The sequence below is a fragment of the Prionailurus bengalensis genome, chromosome C2, assembly GCF_016509475.1.
Source record: "Prionailurus bengalensis isolate Pbe53 chromosome C2, Fcat_Pben_1.1_paternal_pri, whole genome shotgun sequence".
In the NCBI taxonomy this organism is placed as follows: domain Eukaryota; kingdom Metazoa; phylum Chordata; class Mammalia; order Carnivora; family Felidae; genus Prionailurus; species Prionailurus bengalensis.
The window spans coordinates 18,982,854-19,008,330 of record NC_057350.1 but is presented as its reverse complement, the minus strand read 5'-3'; the positions used below and the strand labels follow the sequence as shown (position 1 = coordinate 19,008,330).

The 25,477-nt window shown below is 41.1% G+C and overlaps 2 protein-coding genes across 4 annotated transcripts in view; one reads left to right on the top strand and one right to left on the bottom strand.

Moving 5' to 3' along the window:
• Positions 1–1,217: 1,217 nt before the first annotated feature.
• On the bottom strand, positions 1,218–11,119 carry ATP5PF (ATP synthase peripheral stalk subunit F6). 2 transcript variants are annotated; one of them, XM_043593813.1, is made up of 4 exons: positions 11,012–11,119; positions 6,647–6,823; positions 1,956–2,080; positions 1,218–1,402 (listed from the first exon to the last, which is right to left on the bottom strand). In XM_043593813.1, exons 2-4 carry the CDS (start codon positions 6,808–6,810, stop codon positions 1,365–1,367), a joined length of 327 nt encoding a protein of 108 aa, XP_043449748.1. In that variant the 5' UTR covers positions 6,811–6,823; positions 11,012–11,119; the 3' UTR covers positions 1,218–1,364. The 2 variants fall into 2 exon arrangements, with proteins under 2 accessions (XP_043449748.1, XP_043449747.1); XM_043593812.1 differs by lacking the exon at positions 11,012–11,119 and adding an exon at positions 10,879–10,978.
• Positions 10,982–25,477, top strand: part of GABPA (GA binding protein transcription factor subunit alpha) — a 39,614-nt gene continuing 25,118 nt past the window's right edge. The window contains exons 1-3 of one of the 2 annotated variants that reach the window (XM_043593811.1): positions 10,982–11,093; positions 18,538–18,640; positions 21,210–21,354. In XM_043593811.1, the coding sequence (XP_043449746.1) occupies positions 18,564–18,640; positions 21,210–21,354 (222 nt within the window). In that variant the 5' untranslated portion in view covers positions 10,982–11,093; positions 18,538–18,563. Of the gene's footprint in view, positions 11,094–11,486; positions 11,600–18,537; positions 18,641–21,209; positions 21,355–25,477 lie in introns of those variants that run through there. The other variant, XM_043593810.1, reaches the window with a different exon arrangement.

The following is a 25,477-nucleotide window of genomic DNA, read 5'->3' as shown; positions in this document are numbered from 1 at the left end:
TGTTTGCAGGTCTTTTGGAAAAGGTAGTCCTGAGCAGGTTTGACTCCAGCTAGAATGGCACCCACAGTAAAAATCTACTCCTCTTTTTGAGTGAGCTAACCTCATAAAGAAGGCTGACTTTTGACTTCGTATTTAAAAAACAGAAACAAAAACATTTATCAGCAGAAAGAGCTGGAGAAAGTCTGCAACCCCATGGTTCCGAAGCTGTACCAAAGCGCAAGGGGCACGTGGGAGGAATGCCTGGAGGCTTCCCTGGTGGTGCAGCTCCCCCATCGTGCTGCCTCCTCTGGGCCCAGACAAGGCATGTTCCACACACAACATTTGAAGGACCCAAATTTGTAGCAAATTCCATGGCTATTATAAAGTCGAGTTGCCATAGTAAATAAACCGGTCATTCTTGATACTTGAATATGGACCATGTGCCCAGGGAAAGGAAATAAACATTGCACTTTGTAAGCACTGTATTTTTTAAGTGGAAAATACAATGTCTTAAATAAAATTATATTTAAAATCGGTACCAAAAAACAAAAAAAGCCTTTAAAGGTTTATTAAGATCCGTATTTACTGACACAAGTCAGATTGTCAGATATAAAAAGGCACAGCCGATTTCCTTTTGAAAAAAAAAAAAAAATCATTTCCTCAAGAGCCAGCTACGCTAACTGAAATCTTGATGTGCCTGTTATGCCGCCTACTTGCTGGGTCTCCCATCGCTTGGGCAAAACACCATACAGCTTACTCTTTCCAAGGAGGCTCCTTTGTAGAACCCCCGCCTGCTCCCAGCTTTCCTTCCTCCATCTGTGTAGCACAGTAATACATCTATGATCATAAACTGCAAGGGAAGAGGAGGGACCTGGCTGTTGGGATAAAAGCATTTAACGTTTGAGGAGATGGTAGTTAAAACACAATGAATGTTCCCGTGTGTATTCAAGCTTAACTTGAATTTCCTGGAAAAGCTATGATAAAAGGTTTACAAGCCTTTTCTTTATATTCTGGGAACGGATGTAACATCCCTCTGTGGCAAACATTCCTTACGTCAGGGCGGCCTCCTGAGGCGGGAAGTCTCCACTAGTAAAAGGCGAGCCCCGAACACAGAGAGGAGCCTCGCAGGTTGTGGGCAAGTTGTGGCCAATTAACCCAAGATCTCCACCTGTTTCATTAGAGCCAACTGGGCAGATTTAAAAACAATGCTGAAACACAGAATTCAATACACTCAAATGTACACTCAACATCACCAAATAATTTATTTGGAATCAGAATTAAAAGAACACATTTGACGGTTGAGAAACGTGCGTTTGTCCCGATACTTCCGACCAGTTGTACAACTAATCTAGGACAAATTACCAAATACATTTTACACTATTTCTTCAGGACTGGGGTTTGTCGATAACTTCAAATTTGGGATCTAAGAAAAGGAACAAAAAGGTCCACGCTTAGCTATATTGCAATAAAATGCATTATCTAGAAGGCTTCAATATTTAACTGCTCAATTTTTTGATTTTTTTTTTAGTATCTATGGTTTTTTAACACCTACATAGAACTATTACAATTGATAATGATTTATTAAGCACTTACTATAAACCAGGCTATTAACTGACTTCACATATTTTATGTCATTTAATTACAACAACCACGAGAGAGGTATTAGAATTCTCCCTGAATGTCAGATGGGAAACAGTCACCAGTTAACTATCCAAGATCACACACTTCATAGGTGATAGTGTCACGATCCAAGATTAGGGAGTTTGATTTCAAATCCCCACCATTTGACCTGTTACATAATCTCCTATACCGATGGCAAGCATTTGTACGAGAGCTTCTCATGCAAATGTCACTGTCCTAATAAATTTACGTGTGATTGTCATTTAATCCTCTAAACAACTCAAGTATAAGGCATAAATAGTCTCGACTTAAAACAAATCTCCCCCAAGAATGAATCCATGATTGAAGACACTTACCTTCAAAATTGAAGTTAGGGAAAGTATTCATGTCTGCTTTACCATACATCTGCTTAAGCTTAAAAAGCTCTCTCTCCAGCTCTTGCTGATACTCTGGGCCAGTATCAACAGGTCCTCCGGATGCCCTGTTGTGGGCAAATGAACAAGTAAAAACTCTTCTTATGCACTAGTTTACAAAACCAAAATTACTTTTTACCATCAAGTTTCAATAGACCTTTTAAAAGTCATCATATAGGGAAAAACGTAGCTTCTGAAAAAAAGCATTTCCGCTTGAATTTCAATTCAAACTTCTATAATGATGAGGCATCACATAAATGAGGCAACTTCAAACAAACTTCTAACATTCAAGGTTTGAGTATCAAGGATGTTTATCAAGTCATAATCTCTTGAGGTCTAAGTTGTGATAAGATATAATGGCTAAGTCCATGGGTTCCCTGAGTCAATGACTACTTCTGTTTCAATGTCAGCTCTACAGTTTATTGAAACTACATACACTGAAGCAAGGCACGAAACACTCTAAACTTTAGTTTCCGCATCTAAAACTGAAGGCCCTACTTAATGATGGTGTGACGAGAATTACAGAGATAATGTACATGTACCACTTAACACAGTGCCTGGCCCACAGTGAGGTGACATAGTGGCCAATAAGTGCTATTATTATTATTATCCGATTTAATTCAGCCACCACTAAACGTCTTTTAAAAGGTCTTAGTAACCTTAAGTCTCTATAATATGGGCCTAACAAAGCTGCAAATATTTCTTACCCTCAGAGATTTTGCCATTTAGGGGAAAAAAATGTTTAGAAACATCCGTGCTATAAGAGAGTTATTGATAAGCTTCAAAGACATGGCTTATCAAACAGCTACTCAAGTTGAGGAGAGAGCATTTTTGCGGAGCTAATTGGAAAAAAGTTTCATTTTACAAAGGTGGCATTTGTGACAAATGATGCGTTTGGGTCAGATTTTAATTTCAGACATTCTAAGACTGAGAAAGCAAAGAGTGGAGGTAATAAAAAACTGGCTGTCTGTGGAGAATCAGCCATCTAGATGGAAAAGCCAGCAGGACTCAGGTCATGGGAGGCCTGGAATGTTAAGGCGGGGGGTGTGTATTTTATGTGTTAAGCAATAAAATGACAAAATTAGAGTCGTGCTTTGGGAAGATAAATATAGCATCAAGACCAGCAGTGGGGCCAATTAGATGTAATTAATTCTTTGCAGAAATTCTGTGTTTGTCATGTTACTGCCCGCCTATCATGAACATAATAAACAAAAACTTCGTAAGTGAGAACTCCATTAAGGGTAATAATATTTTTACATATGCCTATGATCAAAGTAGAGGCCTTATGTTACAGAATTTCCACAAAAATATAGAGACAACTCTGTTTTTTTTGTTTTGTGTTTTTCCAGAGACAGCTCTAATTTAAGAACTTGTTAATGATGCTTGTTCTCATGGACTCAGTTTTCTTCTACATCAGCACATGCAATAGAACCTTCCGTAATGAATTGTATCTGCGCTAATTAAGGTGGCCACTAGCCATATGTGGCTAGTGAGCACTAGAAATGTAACTAAGGACCTGAATTTGTATTTATACTTAACTGCAATTAATTAGATTTCAATAGGCACATGTGGACAATGGCTAATGAAATAGACAGAGGAGCCTTCAACCCGACACTTTAACGACTGTCTTCTAACTCTGGGAGCTACAAGTTTCAGACAGTGCTTTAGTACATCCAGCCAGTCTCACCAATATTCTGGTTACTGACAGATGATGGCTGCTAGAGAACTTTCATGTGGATTCCTATGATAGAAAGAGGCCAGATCTCATCTACCTCCTCAACTGAGTATGTCTCCCAGCCCATCTTATTATTATATCCCCAGGATCTAGCATGGCGACCTGGACAAAGCAGACACTCAAAGGATACTTGTTTATTTCATGTAAAAAATACTAGGCATGCTAACTTACTGAATCACTTCATTTTTATAGCATCCTCTGAAATACGTGCTGTTATTATCACCCCCATGTTACGTACAGATAAGGTATAGCAGCTGAATAACCTGCCCAAGGCCCAAGTGCTAATAAGTTTCAGAGCTGCATTCCAGGTCAGAGTCCGTGTGCAGAACATTTTCCCACACAATTTGCACAAATGAATGAACTAGAGTCCCCTTAGATTCAGAGTACATCCCAGGGGCACCTAGCTGGCTCAGACGGTTGAGCATGTAACTCTTGAGGGTCCTGAATTCAAGCCTCCTTTGGGCGCAGAGCTTACTTAAAAAAAAAAAAAAAAAAAAAAAAAGAGTACGCCTCAGGATTGACTTCTTATTGGACAGGCTTTTTAAGGACAAGTGGAGTGCAAACAGCATCAACACTGAGATGCCACACTACCTCTGGACAGGAGACACTCAAATGAGTGTCAACGGATCCTGCACACCTGCTTACTGAATAGTGTGATTTTAGACAAATTCTTCTCTTTTAGCCTTGCTTTTCTAACATGTAATAAGGGGATAAGATCTATAAGACTGTTGTGAGAATTTCTTAACAATGTCTTCATTTTAATCCTTTAGCTCTCTCCATCCTTAGCTGTGGTAAGAACAAAACCTTTTTTGTTAGTTGCCCAGTCTCAAAGTCTCAGGGCTCTTTAACTGTTCCTTCTCCTCTCTCTCTCCACCAGATAACCAAGACCCAGTTCTCAGTCCCTCAATGTCTCGACTGTCACTTTTATATTCCCACTGCTGTAAAGACAAGGTTCTCATCAACCTTGTCAATCCAATGCTTGGATTGTTACAAGTTTCCTACCATGTCTGTCTGTCTTCTCTACTCATTCCAATCTTCCTAATACTCTGATTAAAATTATACAGAGTACCTTGTTCCATCCTACCATCCTGCTCAAAAACCTTTAATTCCTCATAAATGCCTATCATCTAATACTTTACCTGCCCATCTATAATCGAGGCCTCTCATAATCCCCTCATTCCGACCCCATTCTCATCCTTACTGCTCCCCACTCTCCTCATACACTCTAGTCCTGGGAAGCAGCATTACACAATTTCTCAAACCGACCTGGTCGTTTCAGTTTTCATGCTTTAACTCACACCACTCTTTCTTCCTAAAATATATCCTTCTCCCCCTCCCATTTATCTGTGCAACCTTCACACCAATTGTTCATAACCAGAGGTAGAGATATGTACTGATAGCCTTTCTTGGTTTTGAGAACCCTTTGAAGCTATAAACAAAATCATGTGAGTAAGTTCTTCACAGTTTTAAACTGAAGGGCTGATCCATAGCTGTCCATATTCTTAAAAGGGATAAAAGATCTCAGGGGCACCTGGGTGGTTCAGTCGGTTGTTTGGCTCAGGTCATGATCTCACGGTATGTGGGTTCGAGCCCCGCGTCGGGCTCTGTGCTGACAGCTCAGAGCCTGAACCCTGCTTCCGATTCTGTGTCTCCCTCTCTCTCTGTCCTTCCCCCGCTTGCACTATCTCTGTCTCTCAAAAAATGAACAATGTTAAAAAAAAAACCTTTTTTTTAAGGATATCAAATACTGCCTCCAGCAAGAAAGGAACATTCCTTTCTATGAAGTCCCCAAACACTGAATGTATCACTATATTAGTATCTAACCCATTTTTCCTCATAGATTACCTTATACATTCCTACAAGCTTTCCACCCCATCAGATTTCAAGAATATTATGGAAATGCAGTATGGCTTTGTTCTGCGGCCTACCACAGTTAATAGCCCAGTGCTTTGCACATGGTAGACAACTAAATAAAATGAACACCAAACTGCTCTGTATCGCTTTTCATAAGATTGGGGGTTGAATCTGATGATGGCTAAGGTCATCATTCACCTCCAAAGCTGTGTGGTTCCGTAACTGTGTTTATCCTGGACTTTCCTTTATGCCACTTCCCTCTTGACCTTTGACATTCCCAGAAATACAGAACTATGGAAATAGCATTAAAGAAAAAAATGCTGGGTTCATACATTTCCCCCCCAAATCATGATGTCAAAGAAAGGGCACTAAATTGATAATTAGAATATTTTGATAGTATGTTTTTCCTACAATTAGTTTTATGACCTTAGGCTAATTAATGTCTAAGGGACTCAATTTTTTCAAATATAGTTCCTAAATGATTTCCAAGATCCTATAGACTTCTAAGAATTGGCTCTAGTTTATAATAAATGACATTATAATGACAATACATCTAAAATGGCAATAGAGGGGTGCCTGGGTGGCTCAGTCGGTTGGGTGTCTGACTTCAGCTCAGGTCATGATCTCGCAGTTTGTGAGTTCGAGCCCTGCGTCGGGCTCTGTGCTGACAGCTCGGAGCCTGGAGCCAGCTTCTAATTCTATGTCTGTGTGTCTCTCTCCCTCCCTCCCTCCTTCTCTCTCTCTCTCTGCCCCTCTACCGCTCATGCTCTGTCTCTCTCTCTCTCTCAAAAATAAACATTAAAATGACAACAGATATAATGGAATTCTCCCTTGGAACTCATATAAGATAAAATTTGGGACTTTAAAAAAAAGAATCAAGATCTTTATCTTCTTTTGGAGCACCTAATGAACCTCTATGTCAGCAATCAGCTCAGTGAAGGTCTCAACAGTTTCAAAGACCTAGTAATTTCTTTTCCCCATCTCACAACTTACATATATCTTGAATATTTATATTTACTCCACAGGTGGTTATCTACCCACTTACTGTCGCTTAGTTTTGTATTCTCTAATCTTATCCACGAAGAGTTTCTGTACAGGATCAAGTTCCTTATTAAATGCCACTGCTGTAACACCGATGTTCCTCCTCAGATGCACTGAGACCATGGACCGCATGAGAGAGGAGAACCTGAAGAGCCTCTGGAGAATCATGGTGATTCTATTACTGAAAACAAGCACGACAGTATTAACATACTTTAAAATGTACATAATTGTAAAACACCTCTAAGTATATCATATGGTAGGAATCTAATTCTACTAATTGTTACAGAAGTCAATCATAAATCACACCAGAATTTGCTGAATGCTAAGAACAGTCACCTGACCAGAGCTCCCTTCCCCCTCTCCACTCCCCACTGCAAGTTTTTTTGCTTCTTAACCAAAAGGCCCTGGGACCTAGGGGGCAGTTAGAAACAACTCAGGCCTGTGTGCTGGGTTAGATGCAGAGAGAAAGCACAAAATCTAGGATGAGGTATTTCTTCTCCATAAACTTGGTCTTGGACCACAGGTCAAGAATAAGCATAGTCAACGTAGCATGTTAGATAACCGCCCATCTCAGGCAGAAAAGAACACTGGCCCCCAGATTAATGTGCCAGGTTACCCCGAGCCCCCTCAGAAGACCAAAAGGGAGCTGAGCACGGAGACACGGGCCCCATAGCAGGGGAAAGTGTTCTGCCTATTCCAACTGTAGGATTCCAGGCATTCAAGAATACTGTAACAGCCAAATCTAAGTTCAAAAGAACCAGCCCAAGGGAGCCCACCAGTAAGAGAGAGAAAGTCAAACAGTACAACCTAATCAATAAAACAGAATGAAAGGGGTGCCTGGGTGGCTCAGTCGTTTGAGAGTCTGGCTCTTGATTTTGGCTCAGGTCATGATCTCACAGTTCGTGGGTTTGAGCCCCACATCAGGCTCTCAAAAATAAATAAATAAGCATTTTTTTAAAAAATAAAAAGAAAGAAAAATAAGGACTTAAAGATTTCCAAGTCTTTAGAGCTCCTGAAACTAAAATATATGATTTTCTAACTAAAACATTTCAGCAAATAAGGGCATCTGGGTGGCTCTGTCGCTTAAGTGTCCGACTTCACCTCAGGTCATGATCTTGCGGGTTCGTGGGTTTGAGCCCTGCATCCTGCTGTGTTGACAGCTCAGAGCCTGGAGCCTGCTTCAGATTCTGTGTCTCTGTCTCTCTGCCCCTCCCCCGCTCAATTCGACTCTCTCTCTCAAAAATAAACATTAAAAAAAATTTTTTTTAAGCATTTCAGCAGGTAAAACAGAAGATGATTTCAGTTGAGACCTAATTTAGTACCTTGAAAGATCAAATGCCAAAAAATTTCCAAATTACAACAAATAAATGCAAACAAGAATTCCAAAAGAAAAAGAATAGATAAGAAAGCCATAAATAATTAGAAGAAATTTCCCTCAGATTGAGAAAGAAGATGTCTATTAAACAGAGTTTACTAAACCCTACGTTGGAATGGGGATCCAAGATTCACACCTCAATACAACCTGGTTAAAATTTCTGAATCTTACAGATAAAATGAAACCTGCCATGCTAACCTGAGTCCCATGAGCCTCCAAAATTACCTATTAATGACCATAATCACTGTCGTCTTGATGCTGAACTTCTATTAAAGTGCTCAAAGTGTGGTCTGTGGGCCAGCAATAGTATACAAATTGTGTTACTGGTCTATCGTAACAAAAATCGTTAATAACGATTTAGAAACTTTTATAACAATTGGACAGAGTCACATATATCTGTTGAATAATAAAAAATCAGTTTGTATTTTGGGTGTCTTCACTGTATGTTCTTTCATCTAACTTTTACAGTAACTTTTATTGTAGTTTTCAAAGGTAGCCACAGGGTTAGGGGAAAAATGGTCCTCTACTACTGACAGTTTGAGAAGCACTCAGCTAGAAGACCGTAGAGTAACACAGGAGTTCTTGAGTTGGACAGCAGTATACCTCAAGGGATTACTGGCAATGTCTGAAGACATTTTTGGTTGTCCTGACCGGGGTATTACTGGCCTCCGGTGGGTAAAGGCCAGGGATGCTGCTAAACATCCTATAAAAACCAAAACAAAATAACAGCCATCCCACAACAAAGACCTATCTGGTCCAAAATGTCAATAATGCAAAGGCGGAGAAGCCCTGGAATCGCACATAAAAACTACCAAAAGAACTCCCATAATCAACAAAATATCCTTCACCTGCCCCGAAAGCAAACTATTGGGAGAAATTCACCATACATCACGCCTTATACCCCATCAGAGAAAAATACTTAAGACTCAAAGCAAACAACAAACAACCTTAAAGTGCTACATATTTACCATTCCCATTTTACATACACATAAACTGAGACTTAGAGAGTAAGTACCTGGCCCAAGGTTACACGGTAGAATCTAAGTGGACACGGATCTATTTTAAAAATTGTGCAACTCAGGGTGCCTGGGTGGCTCAGTCGCTTGAACGTCTGACTCTTGACTTCAGCTCAGGTCATGATCTCCCAGTTCGTAGTATCAGCACTGAGACTACTTGGGATTCATTCTCTCTCTCTCCCTCTCTCTCTCCCTCTCTCTTTCTCTCTCTCCCTGTCCCTGCCCCTCCCCGGTTCAAGGAGCCTGTGTTCTCTCAAAAAATAAATTTTTTTTTTTTTTTTTTTAGAAAATCATGCAATTCAAGGTGCTATTTTCCCTTATAGTAATTTAAGAACATGCTTAATACTCAGCAATAAGGTCACCTAACATTGGTTCATCCCAAAATACTTTGCAAAGTATTTCCGTATATATTCTCCTCTTCAACCCTTAGGAAAACATTATTAACAATTAGGGGAAAGTGTTCTTACCCCTCCTTTACAGAAAATAAAACTATGTCAAAGAAAAGTTATTACACTGCCCAGATCTCCACAGTCAATTTGTTCTAACTCCGATGGCAAAAATCGTGTTATTCCTATTAGGTAAAGTCTGTTTTCATTTTTTCAATTTCTATCATCTAAGTATTTTATGTAAGTAAGCTCTACGCCCAATGTGGGGCTTGAACTCAGACCTGGAGATGAAGAGTTGCACGCTGCACCAACTGAGCCAGCCAGGGACCCCTCTATCATCTAAGTATTAACGATTCCCAAATCACACCTCTAATTTTAGTCGTTTTTTCTGAACCCTAAACCTACCCATTCAACAGGTCTTTTCCTTTCCTAAGTCCTACGGGACCATCCAATTCAACCTGTCTAAAAAATGAACACATAATCTCACTATCAAAACTTGTTCTTTCTTTTATTCCCTTTTATTTTTTCACTGAGTAATATATGAGTGTCCACTGTCAGTCCACCGTCATGCAGAAGACACGTTATTACACAAATAGGTGTAAAATACCAAGTGTGATAAGTTCTCTACGATCGCCCCCCCCCCCCAACCTGTGACTGGGATTTGACGTAGAAAGACTGGGGAAGGCAACAGCAAGAAAGGGTACACATGAGAAGAGGCCTTGTGGTGAGAGGGTGCACGGTTCTCCAGCTTACAGAGATGACTGACCAGCCTAGGTTAGTACTTTCGCGGCCCATTCCGTGCATATTCCTAAAGTCAATCCACAACCCGCCTAACCTGACCCGTTCTCTTTCGCCCTCCTGGAAACCTTGTTTTGTTCGCCTGCGAACTTTGGCCTCACCCCTAACTCAAGAACCCCCTTCTACCCCAGTCAGCGTATTGTTTCTTGGGGGTGAGGTGTAGGGTTGTGCAGGAAAATGAGAGTGTAAAACAAACCTGCCTAGCCACGTTTCAGCACTATCAATATTTTCAGGTGGGATGCAAACTTTTAAAATTACCGTCACCCCTTTCCCTCCTATGGTGCTCATTCTGCTTTCAATAGTTGGGCACGACCTCCTGCGCGCCCCGGTACGGCAGGCCTGGCCGCAGACCTGTCCCGTGGGAATGACCTTGAGCTGCCCCAGCTGAGCCGCGGGTCCGGGAACCCCTGGCCTCCTTGCCTCGCGTACCACCCCGGTTTACCCTCAGAGCAGGGATGACCACGCCGGAATCTACCGCAAACTTCAAAGCCTAAGGGCGCCGAGGTCAGCAGTGACCCTGGGCCAGACGGTAAAGGTGCCTGTGACACCAGGCTGCTCTATACTCCTGAAGGACAGATGTAATAGGCAGCCCAGGCCCCAAGAAGAAACCCAGAATCTGAGTCCCAAGAGGCCAAGCTAGTCTAGCAACCCTCCCAGTCACCTTGCACTCAGTCCCGAGCTGCCGGGGCCTCCGCTGCCGCCACCGTTCTACTTCCGGCCCTGGCTCCACCCCCACCCGCCTACCCGCCATCGCAATGCATTATGGGCCGCCGTTTCAGTCGGTCGACACTCACCGGACAGGAAACGTCTCGGAGGCGGTCTGCGACCGGACAGCTCTAGGTGAGACAGAAGCCAAACAGGAGGAGGAAGTGGAGGGTAAGTGCTTCCGGGTCCCTTGGCGAAGCCTCCGCCATCTTTCCTTCGCCTAACTTGACCTGCTGTCTTTTTCCCTCCCGGAATCCTTGTAGTGTACGCATGCGCACTTTGGCCTGTCCCCTAGTTCAGTCCTCCCGGACCCAAGTCAGCATCCTGTTCTTTGTGGTTGTTGAGGTGTATGATTTTGCCCGGAAAGTGAGAATGTAAAACAAAGCAGATTGGGGCGTTGGGCATTCTTGTGCCTCGTGAGCCTCCGTTGCCTCGGGCGTTTGTTTCGCGCAACCTGCTGGGAGTTGTAGTCCTGGACCCGGGGGTGCCTGGGAGGCGGGAGGGGGGTTGGAGTTTCTCAGCGCCGATTCCGCGGGAAAGGCCTAGGGGCCTTACACTTCGAGTCGCAGGAGCGGCGGGTCTTACTGGGAGAAGCGCTGCACGTGGAGCCCGCGCCCCTGCTGTTCTCAGCCGGCTCTGGAGCGCGGGTGGGGGCGACGGGGCCGATTCCGGAGCGGGTGAGTGCGGCCGCGGGGGAGGAAGGGAGCGCGGGCCCGCGCGGGCCGGCCTCGTTCCGGGGCCTTCTCACCCACAGCGGCCCCCCCGCGGCCGCCTCTGTGTTTTGTTTCCGCTGGTCCCCGGCGCTGTGACTCCCATTTCCGTTCGTGGAGACTTGAGGGAGCCGGGTGGGGAGGGGCGGGTGAGGCAGTGCGGGGAGCGGAGGGGAGGGGCGCGCGGCGCGGGGCCCAGGGAAGCCGCGCGCCCCCGGGCCCCGGGCTACCCGTGTCACCTTTCGCTGCTCTCTTCCCTTGCTGTCCCGTCCTCGCCAGTCCGCCGTCCTTGGCGGTCCGCAGTCGCCGAGGTCGGGACGAGACCCTGACGCCCCCGGGATTTCAGAGGAATGTTCTCAACCAGTCTCCTCGCCGCCCAGCGTTGCGCCAACACTTCAACTCCAGTTATCTTTCTAGAACTGCCCTACAATAGCATCAAAGCCATTTATTACTGTATATGATGTCCGTAGGGATCTATTTTAGCAATGGGGAAGTGAGAAGAGGGGAAAACAATGGGTTAATGTAGTTTGCCAACATTTTTAGTATTTCGTGTACTAGAAGATAAGCCGCCTGTACGTGTTTGCGGTGTATTAGGGAATCCTGACTTGCTTTGGTGAACAGCCAAACAGTGCCTGATACTGCCTTGCAAGATGATGAGTAGTGATTTAGAAATACTGCCCACTTCATAGTTGCCACTAGTGACTTTCACTAGCAGGAATTCCAGGTCTGACTCGTGGGAGGAGATTTAGAAAGGTTCCCGGGAGCAAAGAGCTGAGCAGTGATAACATTCCTAGGTCCTGTGTGATTTTAAGCTTAAGGAGAAACTGATCAACTCGTAAACAGCAACTTCAGGGGAACAACTTGTGTGTATCAGGATTTGACCCAGGCTTTCGAAGTTTTTTTTGTTTTTGTTTGTTTTTTTAGACATAGTCTGGCACTAGGTGGACTTAAGGCAATTTTACCTGAATTGTATGTATGTCATGAGAGATACATAGTCTCGAAGTAACAAAATAAGGAGCTAGATGTTAAATTGAGATCAGTTATGAGAGCTGAGTTATGGGGAGGCTGACTACTAAATTAAAACTGTTGAGTTTACTCCCTCTCCAACTTCTGTTTGTAAAACTTCAAATCTGCATTCCTGGAAATTATGCAGTGAAAACCTCCCCAGGCAGGGGTGGGGGTGGGTGGTCACCAAGTGTTAGCCTTTCTCCATACTTGCTTTCTTACTCTCTACACACACAGATGTATGTGTTTTGTTTTTTCTTAACCATTGACTTTATTTTTCAAAATGTCTTTTAATTTCCTCTGATACTTAAAAGTGTTTGTTAGCCTGGGGAAATGTGCTGTCATCCTTGCAGGTCCTGCCACACTGTACTTCTATTTATTTTATCCTTTATTTATTTTCCTTTATTGGGCAAAATTTTCTTAAATTCTGTAAAGCAGCAATGCATTCCAATGAAGAAATACAATCCTCAAATTTATCTGTGACCCCAAAAGAGAATATTAAACATAACTGTATTTAAAAAAAAATTTATTTTTGAGAGAGAGAGATACTGAGCACGAGCGGGGCAGGGGCAGAGAGAGGAAGACACAGAATCTGAAGCAGGCTCCAGGCTCCGAGCTGTCAGCACAGAGCCCGACGAATGGCCGGAACCCACAAACTGAGAGACCGTGACCCTAACTGAAGTCGGACCCTTAACCGATTGAGCCACCTAGGTGTCCCATTCATAACTGTATTTTAAAGAAAACGTCTTTCTAGGAATTTTTAAAGTTAGTTTGTATCCATTTTGTGAAGTGTTCTGAACTCCAGGTTAGATTTAATCTAGGAGAAACCACGGTTTTGGGGGGAAGCCCTCATGGGGAGAGGCACCAAGTAATGCTCTCTTCCTCATTTTCTTAAGTATTGACATAAAATTGTGGAGAATTGGTTCCAGAAAAAGAGGTAAGCTCAAGCAGTGATATCAAAGATTTGGATCATTTCCCAAACCTCGCCACTGTTTCTCTAGCCTGGAGTGAGAGAGAAAGAGATCAATTCTGAGATCAATTCATGAGTAATGTGATTTTTTCCGAAAGCACATAAAGTGTGCTCATTTTTTGCTTTATTTGGCACCTTGTAGGCACTGATCTATAACTTTTTTGGAAGCTCACAGGATAAATTACTTTTAAACACCTCCCTGTTTTAGTGCTTGTTTTAAGTCCAACGACAGGTATCCCTGCTGTGAAGCCTGTAGGGCCATTTCTCAGCCTCTGGTTACTTCTTCATTTCTATTTTTCCATAGTTCCCAGAAATTTCACTTGTTTTCTAATTCGTTTGCCAAGTTGGCTAATGGAGAGGCTCATGGCTGGCTCAGTTGGTAGAGCACGAGACTCTTGATCTCTAGGTCCTGAGTTCAACCCCCACGTTAGGTGTGGAGCCTCCTGATTAAAAAACTAATAATAAGTAAGTAATGGAGGTGAAAGTGAGGAATAAATGTAAGCCCTGAAAACAAAACGTAAGTGATCTTTTTAAGTGTCGTTCTGCTATAAACCTTATTCTTGCTTTTTCCTATATGGAACAGCTTTGTGATTGTGTGTGTAAACATTATTTTGTTGTTTCTCTGTGCTAATAAAGTTTCCTAGCATGTGCTGCTTTTTTACAATGGATACTCCTGTTGGCTTCAGCTTCTGGCTATCAGCAACAAAGCTGCCCTGGACATCCTATTATCAATCCGTGTGAGAATATCTGTAGTGCTTATCTAAGGGCAATATTACTGGGTCGTATATATAAGCATACTTCAGTTGAGCAAGTGCTGCTAGATTTTTCTCCAGAACGGCTACACCTGTCCATACAGAGGTAGAGGATTTTCATGTCCTCATGTCCCTACTATTTTCTGTAGTCAGCATTCTAAGTTTTGCCATACATACACCAGCACATGGTATAAAGTGATAATTCTTTATTTTAAATTGCATTTTGGATGATTTGAATTTGAGCATTTCTTCATATCCTTCACCAGTTTGTTTTCTTTTCATGTGAATTTTCTTTTCCAACATGCTTTGGTCTTCTGATTTTTCCTGATTTTTTTGTTATCAATTCGAGGAATTCATTTTCTAATATTCCAATTATTAGTCCCTTGTCACTTTTTAAAAAGAATTTTTTTAACGTTTTTATTTATTTTTGAGAGAGACAGAGTGCGAGTGGGGGAGGGGCAGAGAGAGAGGGAATCACAGAATCCGCAGCAGGCTCCGGGCTCCAGGCTCCAAGCTGTCAGCACAGAGCCCGATGCGGGGCTCGAACTCACAAACTGTGAGATCATGCCTGAGCCGAAGTTGGACGCCCAACTGACGGAGCCACCCAGGTGCCCCAGTCCCTTGCCACTTTTGAACACTGGAAGTATATTTTCCTACTCTGTAGCCTGACTGTTGAACATAAATCTTAATTTTTATGCAATCAAATCCATCAGTTTTTCACCTTATGGTTAATGTGTTTGGGATTTTATTTAAGAAATCCTTTTCTATCCTTAGACTGCAAAACATTCCCCACCATTTTCTTCTATTAGCTTTATAGTTTTACCTTTCGTGTTTAAGCCTTTTAGACATCTGGAGTCAATTTTATATGATGTTTAATAGTCCTTATAGCGTTTGCTTTTTCAACACATAGTAATGGAATGCCTGCTAAGGGTGAGGCACCGTTCCCAGTACTGTACTTTGTATACGTGTATAAACAAATACTCTTGCCCTGGGAGCTTCAGTTATCCTATCAGGTAGGTGCCTACTGGCTCATCACCTATTTTGCTATAGTGCTCAGTTTGAATTCCACAATTTTATACATAGCATCAGTTAAGGGGCAGGCTTTGTGGTGTCGTCCTGGGAGAACGGAAAACTTAATTAGTCAAAACTTAATTAGTCCGAAGTCAACAAGAAAAGGCCTTAATCTTTAAACCATCCCAAACAGAAGTCACCTGGGGCCAAGTCAGTCTGCTGGGTGTACATGTTGTGTACCTATGCAAGTGGAGAACTCATCCCCTTATTCTTCCTTATAGGGCAGATGTGAGAGCAACCTTGATAATGTGGGGAAAATCAGATTATCTTACACCAGTCAGTCTAGATTTAGGTACTAGCTAGAGACTAACTTGTCAGAAAACCAGCCCCAGCTGTTAGAGATGATGGGACTGAAGGAGAGTTATACTCCTTCTAAAGTGGGAAAAAAGACCGTTTTCTTCTACTGTGTGACAAATTACTACACAGGTAGTGGCTTAAATATACCATCAATTACTTATATGCTGTTCTGGAAATCAAGTCTGAAATGAGTGTTTCTGGCCTAAAATCAGATGTGGGCAGAACTGTGTTTCTTCTAGAGATTTCAGGAGACAATGTGTTTCTTTTTTCATCTTCTAGAGGCTGCCTGTGTGCTTGTGGCGCTTGTGGCGCCTTGCCTTCATCATCAAAGCCAGTCAGTCGTAACTGACCCCTGAGTCTTTCTCCCTTTGAATCATTCTGGATCTCTTCAGATTCCCTCTTCCATTTTTAAGGACTCTTGAGATTTTGTTGGGCCCAACTAGATAAGCCAGGATAATCTCTATTTTAAGATCAGCTGATTAGTAACCCTAATTCCCTTTTGCCATGTAACTTCATATAGTCACAGGTTTGGGGGTTATTGTGCCTCTCACAGAGACTTTGGTCCCTTGAGAAGTTGAAACCTGGCAAAACTCTTCCCACCTCAAGAAGCTAGACAAAGTCCCTGGTCTAGACAAACCAATTTACGTTCCTGGAGTCACTTGGACAATATGGTCTTTGTGCTTTGATGATAATAGAATGGAGGAAGAAAGTGAATACAGAAATTCATAATAAAGTATGTTAGGTGCTGCAGACAACAAGAAAGAAGAAAGGGGTATAGAGAAGGCCGATTACAGAATTAAATGGGGGTAGTCAGGGTATACCTCATTGGGAAAAGGAGATTTGAGCAGAGACATCAAAGAGGTGAGGGATTTAGCCCGGAGGACATGTGGGGGAAATAGGTGCCAGCCAGACAACAGCAGGAGCAAAGACTGTAGCAGCAAGAATTGGAGCAGTAATGGGGTGGGGCTGGGGGTAGATCTGGTAGGGCCTTGCTGGCCACTGTGAAGTGTTTAGGTTCTACTGTGACTGGTATTGATCAAAGGAGTGCTACAGTTTAAAAAATTTTTCTTTAATGTTTATTTTTGAGAGAGAGAGAGCGTGACCAGAGAGAGGGAGACACAGAATCCAAAGCAGGCTCTAGGCTCTGAGCTGTCAGCACAGAGCCTGACGTGGGGCTCGAGCTCCTGAAACACGAGCTCATGACCTGAGCCGAAGTCGGACGCTCAACCGACTGAGCCACCCAGGCGCCCCAGGAGTGGTACAGTTTAAAGAGGATCACACTGGCTGTTGTACTGACTGAGAATGGACGGTAGTGAGAGCAAGGGCACAGAAAGGGGGAAATGTGTTAGCAGGGGTTGTGGCAGTATTCCAGCTTAGAGATGGTGGTGGTTCTCATACTCGTGTGCATTTGCGATATAGAGCCTGTCTTTGAACAAACCATGGTTCAGTCCCACCTGGAAGAATGTGGACTTAGGTTGTTACACCTGAAGTGTCTCGTGGAGCCACAAGCAGCTAAGCATCAGTGACCTCTGGATAGTTGTCATGTGAGGACGTGCGTGTGTGTGTGTGTGTGTGTGTGTACTCATATATACTCAAAATAACATTGTCCTGTTGTGAAGATTCTAAAGCATTTGAATGCTTGTGCCCTGCGCTCCATAAATCGTGGTTATTATTTGGAATGAATATTTAAATTCTTCATTTTGTCAAGTCTTCTAAGTGGGAGACTCTTTTGCAGATATTAGAATACCAAATTTAGAGGACCATTTCCTTGTAAGTCAAAGACACTTAGAAGTGCCTTTTAGATATGATAGTAAACTTAGAAAACTCTACTCTGGACTGTATATGGAGTCCAAAGACAAATTGATCTCTGGTGAGATGGTAACAGAACCTGGAACTTAACAGCATTAATACCTCAGAAATGGCCACGAAGAAGTATCAATATATATAGCTCTCTTATGCATTACTTAGCATTTTTTAAATTATAATGGTTTTGTATCAATGATAGTTTAAAGCAGCAGGTAATTGGGGCGCCTGGGTGGCGCAGTCGGTTAAGCGTCCGACTTCAACCAGGTCACGATCTTGCGGTCCGTGAGTTCGAGCCCCGCATCGGGCTCTGGGCTGATGGCTCAGAGCCTGGAGCCTGTTTCCGATTCTGTGTCTCCCTCTCTCTCTGCCCTTCCCCCGTTCATGCTCTGTCTCTCTCTGTCCCAAAAATAAATAAACGTTGAAAAAAAAAATTTTTAAAGCAGCAGGTAATAATTTTACATGAGAGAAATAAAAATTGAAATTAGTGCTTTGTTTAAAATACATAAAAGCATATCTAAAAAAATCTCAAGATTATAACATATAATCAGGACAATAATATGCCTATCTATAATGATTTGCTATTTTATTTTGCTATTTTAGAATGCTGTACTGACCTTTATAAAACCTGTAATTTGTAACACTAATGCTTTGCTGTAAGTTCTACTAATGTATAGCTTTTAGCTGAACAACTATGGTTCATCTCCATGTTAATTTTTAGGGTACAGGTGTGAATCTGTTATTAAGACTGAGTTGCTATAATAGAATTGACATACCTTTCACTTGATTTTGAAGTAACTTGGATGAGTTTATTGACCGAGAGTTTGGGCCAGAAAACATCCCAATAAATACAGTGGAATGATGAAGTCATGTCAGGTTAATATAAATAATCGTTGTGGATTTTCTTTTATGTGCGAAGATTACTTCCTCCTCTTCTGCTTACCCTCTGCTTTTATTTAAATTGGATTTCTGCTTTTTGTGTAGCATTTCTGCCTTAACTCTTGCAGGACTGACCTATTGAAATACTCTAACCATGACTAAAAGAGAAGCAGAGGAGCTGATAGAAATTGAGATTGATGGGACAGAGAAACCAGAGTGCACAGAAGAAAGGTTGGTATTTTCTGAATTTACTACTTTTTATAATTCTCAGCATACCTACTTAAAAATCAAGCCATAGTTTTTGGTGGGGAGAGGCTTTTTTTTTTTCCAAATGACCTTAGCATTGGGGGAGATAATGTATTGCTTTTTTACCTTTGACTTAATGGCTTTGTAGCTGGGAGGGAGAGACAGTTTTAAACTAAAGTTAGTAATAAATATAGCTGATAATGGGTCCCTACTTTTCTCTGTAAAGCAGATAACATAATACATTGAAAGTAAAAGGAACTGAAGAGTAGAGGACTTCTGTGGAATAAAAAGGTTTAGAACAATTCTGTGTTGAATGGACAGAATTACTAAGGTTGACAAGGATGCTGAGCATTGAGAGTAGTGCTGAAATTTAAAACTTAAGTTTTTAATAGAGCTTTCCAGCATGTTTGATTATGCTATTTTCTCTTCCTTTAATTATCAGATACGTGTGTGTGTATATGTACATTTGTTTATGTCACACATTACCCCAAAACTTAGCTACTTGAAATGTGCAGCATTTATTATTGCAGTTTCTCAGAGTCAAGAACCTGGAAGCAATTTAGCTGGATGGTTCTGGCTCAGGGTATTTCATGACCTTATAGTTAAGCTGTCTGTCACTCTGGACCACTGTCATCTGAAAAGTTGACTGGGGCAAGCATATTTGCTTCCAAGATCACTCATGTGGCATGTGGCAGGACCACTCACTTCCTGACCCACGTGGGCTTTCTCTGTGGCTACTCATGACATGGAAGCTGGCTCCCCCTAAAATAAATGGTCTGCCAAAACCATAAGAGACTCTTAAATACAGAGAGCAAACAGAGGGTTACTGGAGGGTTGTGGGAGGGGGGATGGGCTAAATGGGTAAGGGGCATTAAGGAATCTACTCTTGAAATCATTGTTGCACTATATGCTAACTACTTGGATGTAAATTAAAAAAACCACAAATGGTCTGACATAGTGCTTTCCAAGATAGACATTGTAGTCTCTTTCTAAATTACCTAAGAGGTGATATATCACTTCTGTCTTAGTCTTTTGGTCACACAGTCCAACCTCCAAACAGTGTGGAAGGTAACTACTAAAAGGTAGATTATTAGGAGGTGAGGATCATTTGGTCTCTTGGAGCCTGACTTGCGTGTATTTATGTTTATGTAACACACACAAATGGCCCACATAACCTAAAGTGTTTACTGTTTGGCCCTTTATAGAAAATCTCTGCAGATGTCTCTTGTAAGAAATTGATAGTTACTACATTGACGAGGGGAGTAGCTGTAAAGGAGCAGTTATTGCTATGAAGCTGTCGTCTGTACATTGTTGTTGTGCAGGAATTTAGGTCCAGGGATATGAGAACATTCTCAATTTTTCAAGAGAAACTCAGTTTTGCATGAAATTTTCCAAAGGTTAAGTAGTATCAACAAAATATTTTAAAAATTTTCAACTGTTGAGCTCACATAAAGTGGGTCTTTAAAATCTGTCTTAAAGTGACATTTCTTTTAAAGAATGATTGTTACAGAAAAAGGAAAAGATAGCCTATTGTGCTATAGCTAAGGAATTTGTTAGAAATACGTGGCCAAAAGACCCAATTGTTTTACCTTAATAAAAATAATAGTAATAGTTTACTAGTATTTAAAAATAATCTTTGTTTTTAATCATGAGTGTTCTATTATGAACTTTTGTTAAAGTTTTAGAAGAAATTCGGGTTATGTACACTAGTAAGTGATATTTAGGAATATCATGCATATATCACATTATACTTGGAATTTATGTGAAAATGGAACTGGACAAATTTTTAAATACATGATGCAAATAAGATTCAAATCATATTAAACATGCTGTGAAACTTAGTTGAACTCCAGATTCACTAATTTAGCAGAAATTATTTGATGTGTGTCTTCTATTCGACACCATATAAGGATTTGAAAAAGTATGTAGAATTGTTTGCCAAGATTTTACTCTCATGGAACTTACGATTTCATAAAATTCAAAGTATGAAATAATACGGAAGAGCCTCAGAAAGCTTTAAAGCAGGAATATAATTTTTTTAATGTGGAATTATGCTGATTATAACCAGTAGTTCTCAGATTAAGTTAAATCAGAAGTATCTTATGTAACTTACATTTTCATGCCTTATTATTTACATTTATGTTGGGAAAGGAAATTAGTAAAGATGGCATACAAATTTTAGGGAGACTTTTACCTTCCATTCTGGGCCTAAAATTTTTCAAAATGACTTGAAAATGTAACATAATGCAAACATTTCCCTGTAAATATTGTATATGTAGTATTTCTATATGTATACACACATACGGACATTTATATACCTAGAGAGATATGTCTGCAAGACTGTATCTTCACATTTCAAGCTCACATTTCTCTGCAATTCAGTATTCAATTTGGCAACACTAGTTGGTGACAAGCCTACCACTATGAATAATGTCTATGCAGAAATGAGTTTCAAAGACCAGAAATGTGTTTTGATATTGAGTTTTGGTTTGAGCGTATTGTTACTTTAATATCCAGGGTAAAAATGTTAACAATTATATCCTTTAACATTTAGCATTGTAGAACAAACCTACACTCCGGCTGAATGTGTAAGCCAGGCTATAGACATCAATGAGCCAATAGGCAATTTAAAGAAACTACTAGAACCAAGACTACAGTGTTCTTTGGATGCTCATGAAATTTGCCTGCAAGATATCCAGGTAAAAAAAAAGTTTTGGTTTTTTTTTTTTTTTTTTTAGATTTATGTTTCAGCATTTAAGTCTGCATTAGAATTTTTTTTTTTTTAAGTAATCGTTACACCCAAGGTGGGGCTCAAACTTAGAACCCCCAGATCAATAGTTGGATGATCTACCAACCTGAGCCAGCCAGGCGTCCCAGAAATGTTTTCTTGTTAGCCTTTTATCTGTACAGCTATAGTCATTATAACTAAATTTGACCTGTTTTACAAAATGTAAGCATTTAGGAGTAAAAGTTATTCCAGCAAAATTCTCTCCATTCAAAATTGCATTTAAAAGATTGAGTACGAGGGGCGCCTGGGTGGCGCAGTCGGTTAAGCGTCCGACTTCAGCCAGGTCACGATCTCGCGGTCCGTGAGTTCGAGCCCCGCGTCAGGCTCTGGGCTGATGGCTCAGAGCCTGGAGCCTGTTTCCGATTCTGTGTCTCCCTCTCTCTCTGCCCCTCCCCCGTTCATGCTCTGTCTCTCTCTGTCCCAAAAATAAATAAAAAACGTTGAAAAAAAAAAAAGTTAAAAAAAAAAAGATTGAGTACTAAACGAAACATTTGCTTTTTACTTTACAAATATAAAATAAGTTCAAATACATGTGACTCAAAGCCTAAACATAAAGTAGTGAGAAGCACATTGACGTTGGAACCTGCAGTGTGCCCTCCTCACATCCTGTTTCTAACTAACTTTTAGCTTCTTTGTGCATTAGTTTCCTTATCTTCAAAAAGGAAAAAATTGCCTAAATGATTTTTGTATTCCTTTCCATATTTATTTGCTCCAGCAATGCATTTCGGATAAGAACTTAAGTACCAGTGTATATATTTCTTAGAGTTTATTGCAATAGGATTTTACCTGTGGTAGTATTTTAACAGTGCATTATGTTTTCAGCATATTCATAGTCATATTTTATGGTATTCTTTCAAGAAAGGTAGTATTTTCATGTATAAAAGGTAGTGGCTTAGATAGAATTGCTCAAATAGTTTCTCCAGACCTTCCTTGAATATAAGAGTAAGTATTAGAGTTTTATACTGTTTTTGTATGCTAATTTATATGAATACAAATGGTGTCCTTTTTGGGATTATTTGGTTTGTTTAATCTCTTCTCCCCTTTGTTTGCCTCATGACGTAGGTACTCCATGTGTTGTAGGACTTTTACCTTAGTTTTTTAGAAATTCAAATCATCGTATGTCTATTTTTTTTTTTTTTAAGTTTATTATTTTGAGAGAGAGTGCACGGGAGTGGAAGAGAGAGAGAGAATGCCAAACAGGCTCTGCATTGTCAGTGCAGAGCCCGATGTGGGGCTCAAACTCATGAACCATAGGATCATGACCTGAACCGAAACCAAGAATCTGATGCTCCACCATCTGAGCCACCCAGGCGCCCCTGTCTATTATTTTTAAATAATATTTTGATGTAGAATAAGTTGAAATGTTTAGATGAAATTTGTGCATTTCACTTGCTACTCAACCATACTTTTATCTTTTCCTTTCAGTAAATCTAGTGAATGTTGAAAGGGACAAGGATCTTGCTCTTCCAGAATTAGAGAATGTATGTGAGTCTAATAATATTAGAATTTTTGACATTTAAGTCTTTTCTTCTCTTGGAGAGAATAAATTAGCACAGTCTTTTTCGAAGGTAGTCTGGCATTCAGTGTCTATTAATATTGAATGTGAAATACCAAGTAGCTCACCTCAATAAATTGTTCTTACAGAAATCCTCACCTAGGTGAACATCTGAGATATTCATTGCATTGTTGTGCAGAAACTGAAAATAACTCAAATGTTCCAAAAACAGACTTAGATAAATAACTTCTGTAGATTGGCATTTAAGACAGCCGTTAAAAATTGGTGAAATGGAACTGTATGGGCAGTTTACCTTGAATGAAAACATAATTGCAGGGGTGTCTGGGTGGCTCAGTTGGTTAGTCACCCAACTCTTGATTTTGGCTCAGGTCATGATCTCGCAGTTGTGGAAGATCATGGGATTGAACCTCACTTTGGGCTCTGTGCCGACAGCATGGAGCCTGCTTGGGATTCTCTTTTTCTTCTTCTCTCTCTGCCTCTCCCCTATTCTTGGTGTCTCTGTGTCAATTTATAACAATTTGTTGAGGTGAGCTACTAGGTATTTCACATTCAATATTAGTAGACACTAAATACCAGATTACCTTCCAAAAAGACTGTGCTAATTTATTCTCTCTCCAAGAGAAGACTTAAATGTCAAAAATGTCTCTCTCAAAATAAATAAACTTTTAAAAATAATAATTGCAGGACACTGCTACATTATATCATTTAACATTCACATCAGTTTTTGAAATCAGCATTTTGTTTTGTTTTGTTTTGTTTTAATTTTAGAGAGAGCAGGGGTAAGGAGAGGGACAGAGTTGGGGAGAGAGAGAGAACCTTAAGCAAGTTCCATACTCAACACAGAACCCATCACAGGTGTCGATCCCATGACCCTAGGATCATGACCTGAGTCGAAATCAAGCATCAGATGTTCAACCAACTAGCCATCTAGTAGCCCCCAAATCAGCATATTCTTAATTACATTCTACAGATGTAGAAACTGAAATTTAAAGAAGTTAAAAATTTGCCCAATGCATAGCTACAAAGAGGTACATTGGAATTTGAGCACAGGCCTATGTGACTCCAAACTCTTTACTTGTTTAAGGCAGACTTTTTTTTTTTAATGTTTATTTATTTTTGAGACAGAGACAGAGCATGAACGGGGGAGGGGCAGAGAGAGAGGGAGACACAGAACCAGAAGCAGGCTCCAGACTCTGAGCCGTCAGCCCAGAGCCCGACGCGGGGCTCGAACTCACCGTCCTTGAGATTGTGACCTGAGCTGAAGTCGGACGCTTAACCGACTGAGCCACCCAGGCGCCCCTAAGGCAGACTTTTAAAAAAGTTTGTATTGGGGCGCCTGGGTGGCGCAGTCGGTTAAGCGTCCGACTTCAGCCAGGTCACGATCTCGCGGTCCGGGAGTTCGAGCCCCGCGTCAGGCTCTGGGCTGATGGCTCAGAGCCTGGAGCCTGTTTCCGATTCTGTGTCTCCCTCTCTCTCTGCCCCTCCCCCGTTCATGCTCTGTCTCTCTCTGTCCCAAAAATAAATAAACGTTGGAAAAAAAAAAAATTAAAAAAAAAAAAAAGTTTGTATTAACTTAGTGTCACTGGGCTTTACCTCTAAAATAAAGGGGAATCTGGACTTGATCTCTTGTCTTTCAGCTCTAACATTTATTGTTTTTTTTTTTTTTAATCATACCTGACCTAACCAAAATGAAAGTATTACCTGGAAAGTACCAAAAGTATCATAAGTTCTCAGTAAATATTAGTTGAATAATATTGGAAATATGCATCATTCGTAGTATCACAGAATTCAGAGCTACCGTAGTATCTAAAGCCTTTTGCAGTCCTCCCTGTCTCCCTTTCTCTCTTAAAAAGAATGTGAGGATAGCATCTTCTCATCTTCATAACAATTAACCACATGCATCTGGAGTCAGAATGCTTGCTGCTTGTGGTGATGCTTTTGTATTTTCAGATGAATGTCGACTTGAACGCTGATGGGGAGTGGCAGAGTTATGCTCCTTTGAGGAGTATGTGAACTAGCTAGGATATACAGTACTGTGTGAGAGTTCACTGTCAGAGTTCCACATGCTGTAGCTTCTACTGGATCATACCCGTGCCTACCTCAGAGAGGAGGAATCTGGGTATCGGGAGAGTTTTTAACAGAGCGTTAAGCAGAGAGACTTCTTTTAAGGAGTGAAACTACCATGTTTGCCCTGTCTTTCTGCAGGATTATACAGAGTGTTTTGTCTGTGTTCGCATTTAGACCTAAAGTCATTTAAGATTTTAGGTTTTATTTGTATGACTGCTTTTTTAATATTAGAAAATGTGTTTGTACCATGACTACAGCATTGACTGAATTCTTGGGAAGGGGAATGGGAGGAGCTTTGTGCCTCCAGCTGCGTGGAATGCAGACACACAGATGTATACATTATTCAAGATAATTATAGTGCTAGTGTGCTTTTAAAATGGTGACAGAATGTCTGGAAGGCAGAACCTTACATTTTGTCATCAATTTCCCATTGTGTGAAATGCATTGACTG

Excerpts from the sequence above, each read along its gene's own strand:
- ATP5PF (XM_043593813.1), bottom strand. The coding sequence starts at position 6,810 with ATGATTCTCCAGAGGCTCTTCAGGTTCTCCTCTCTCATGCGGTCCATG. Across the intron at positions 2,081-6,646 it reads GAATACAAAACTAAGCGACA|GGCATCCGGAGGACCTGTTG; the intron begins GTAAGTGGGTAG and ends TGCCCACAACAG. Across the intron at positions 1,403-1,955 it reads CCCTAACTTCAATTTTGAAG|ATCCCAAATTTGAAGTTATC; the intron begins GTAAGTGTCTTC and ends TCCTTTTCTTAG.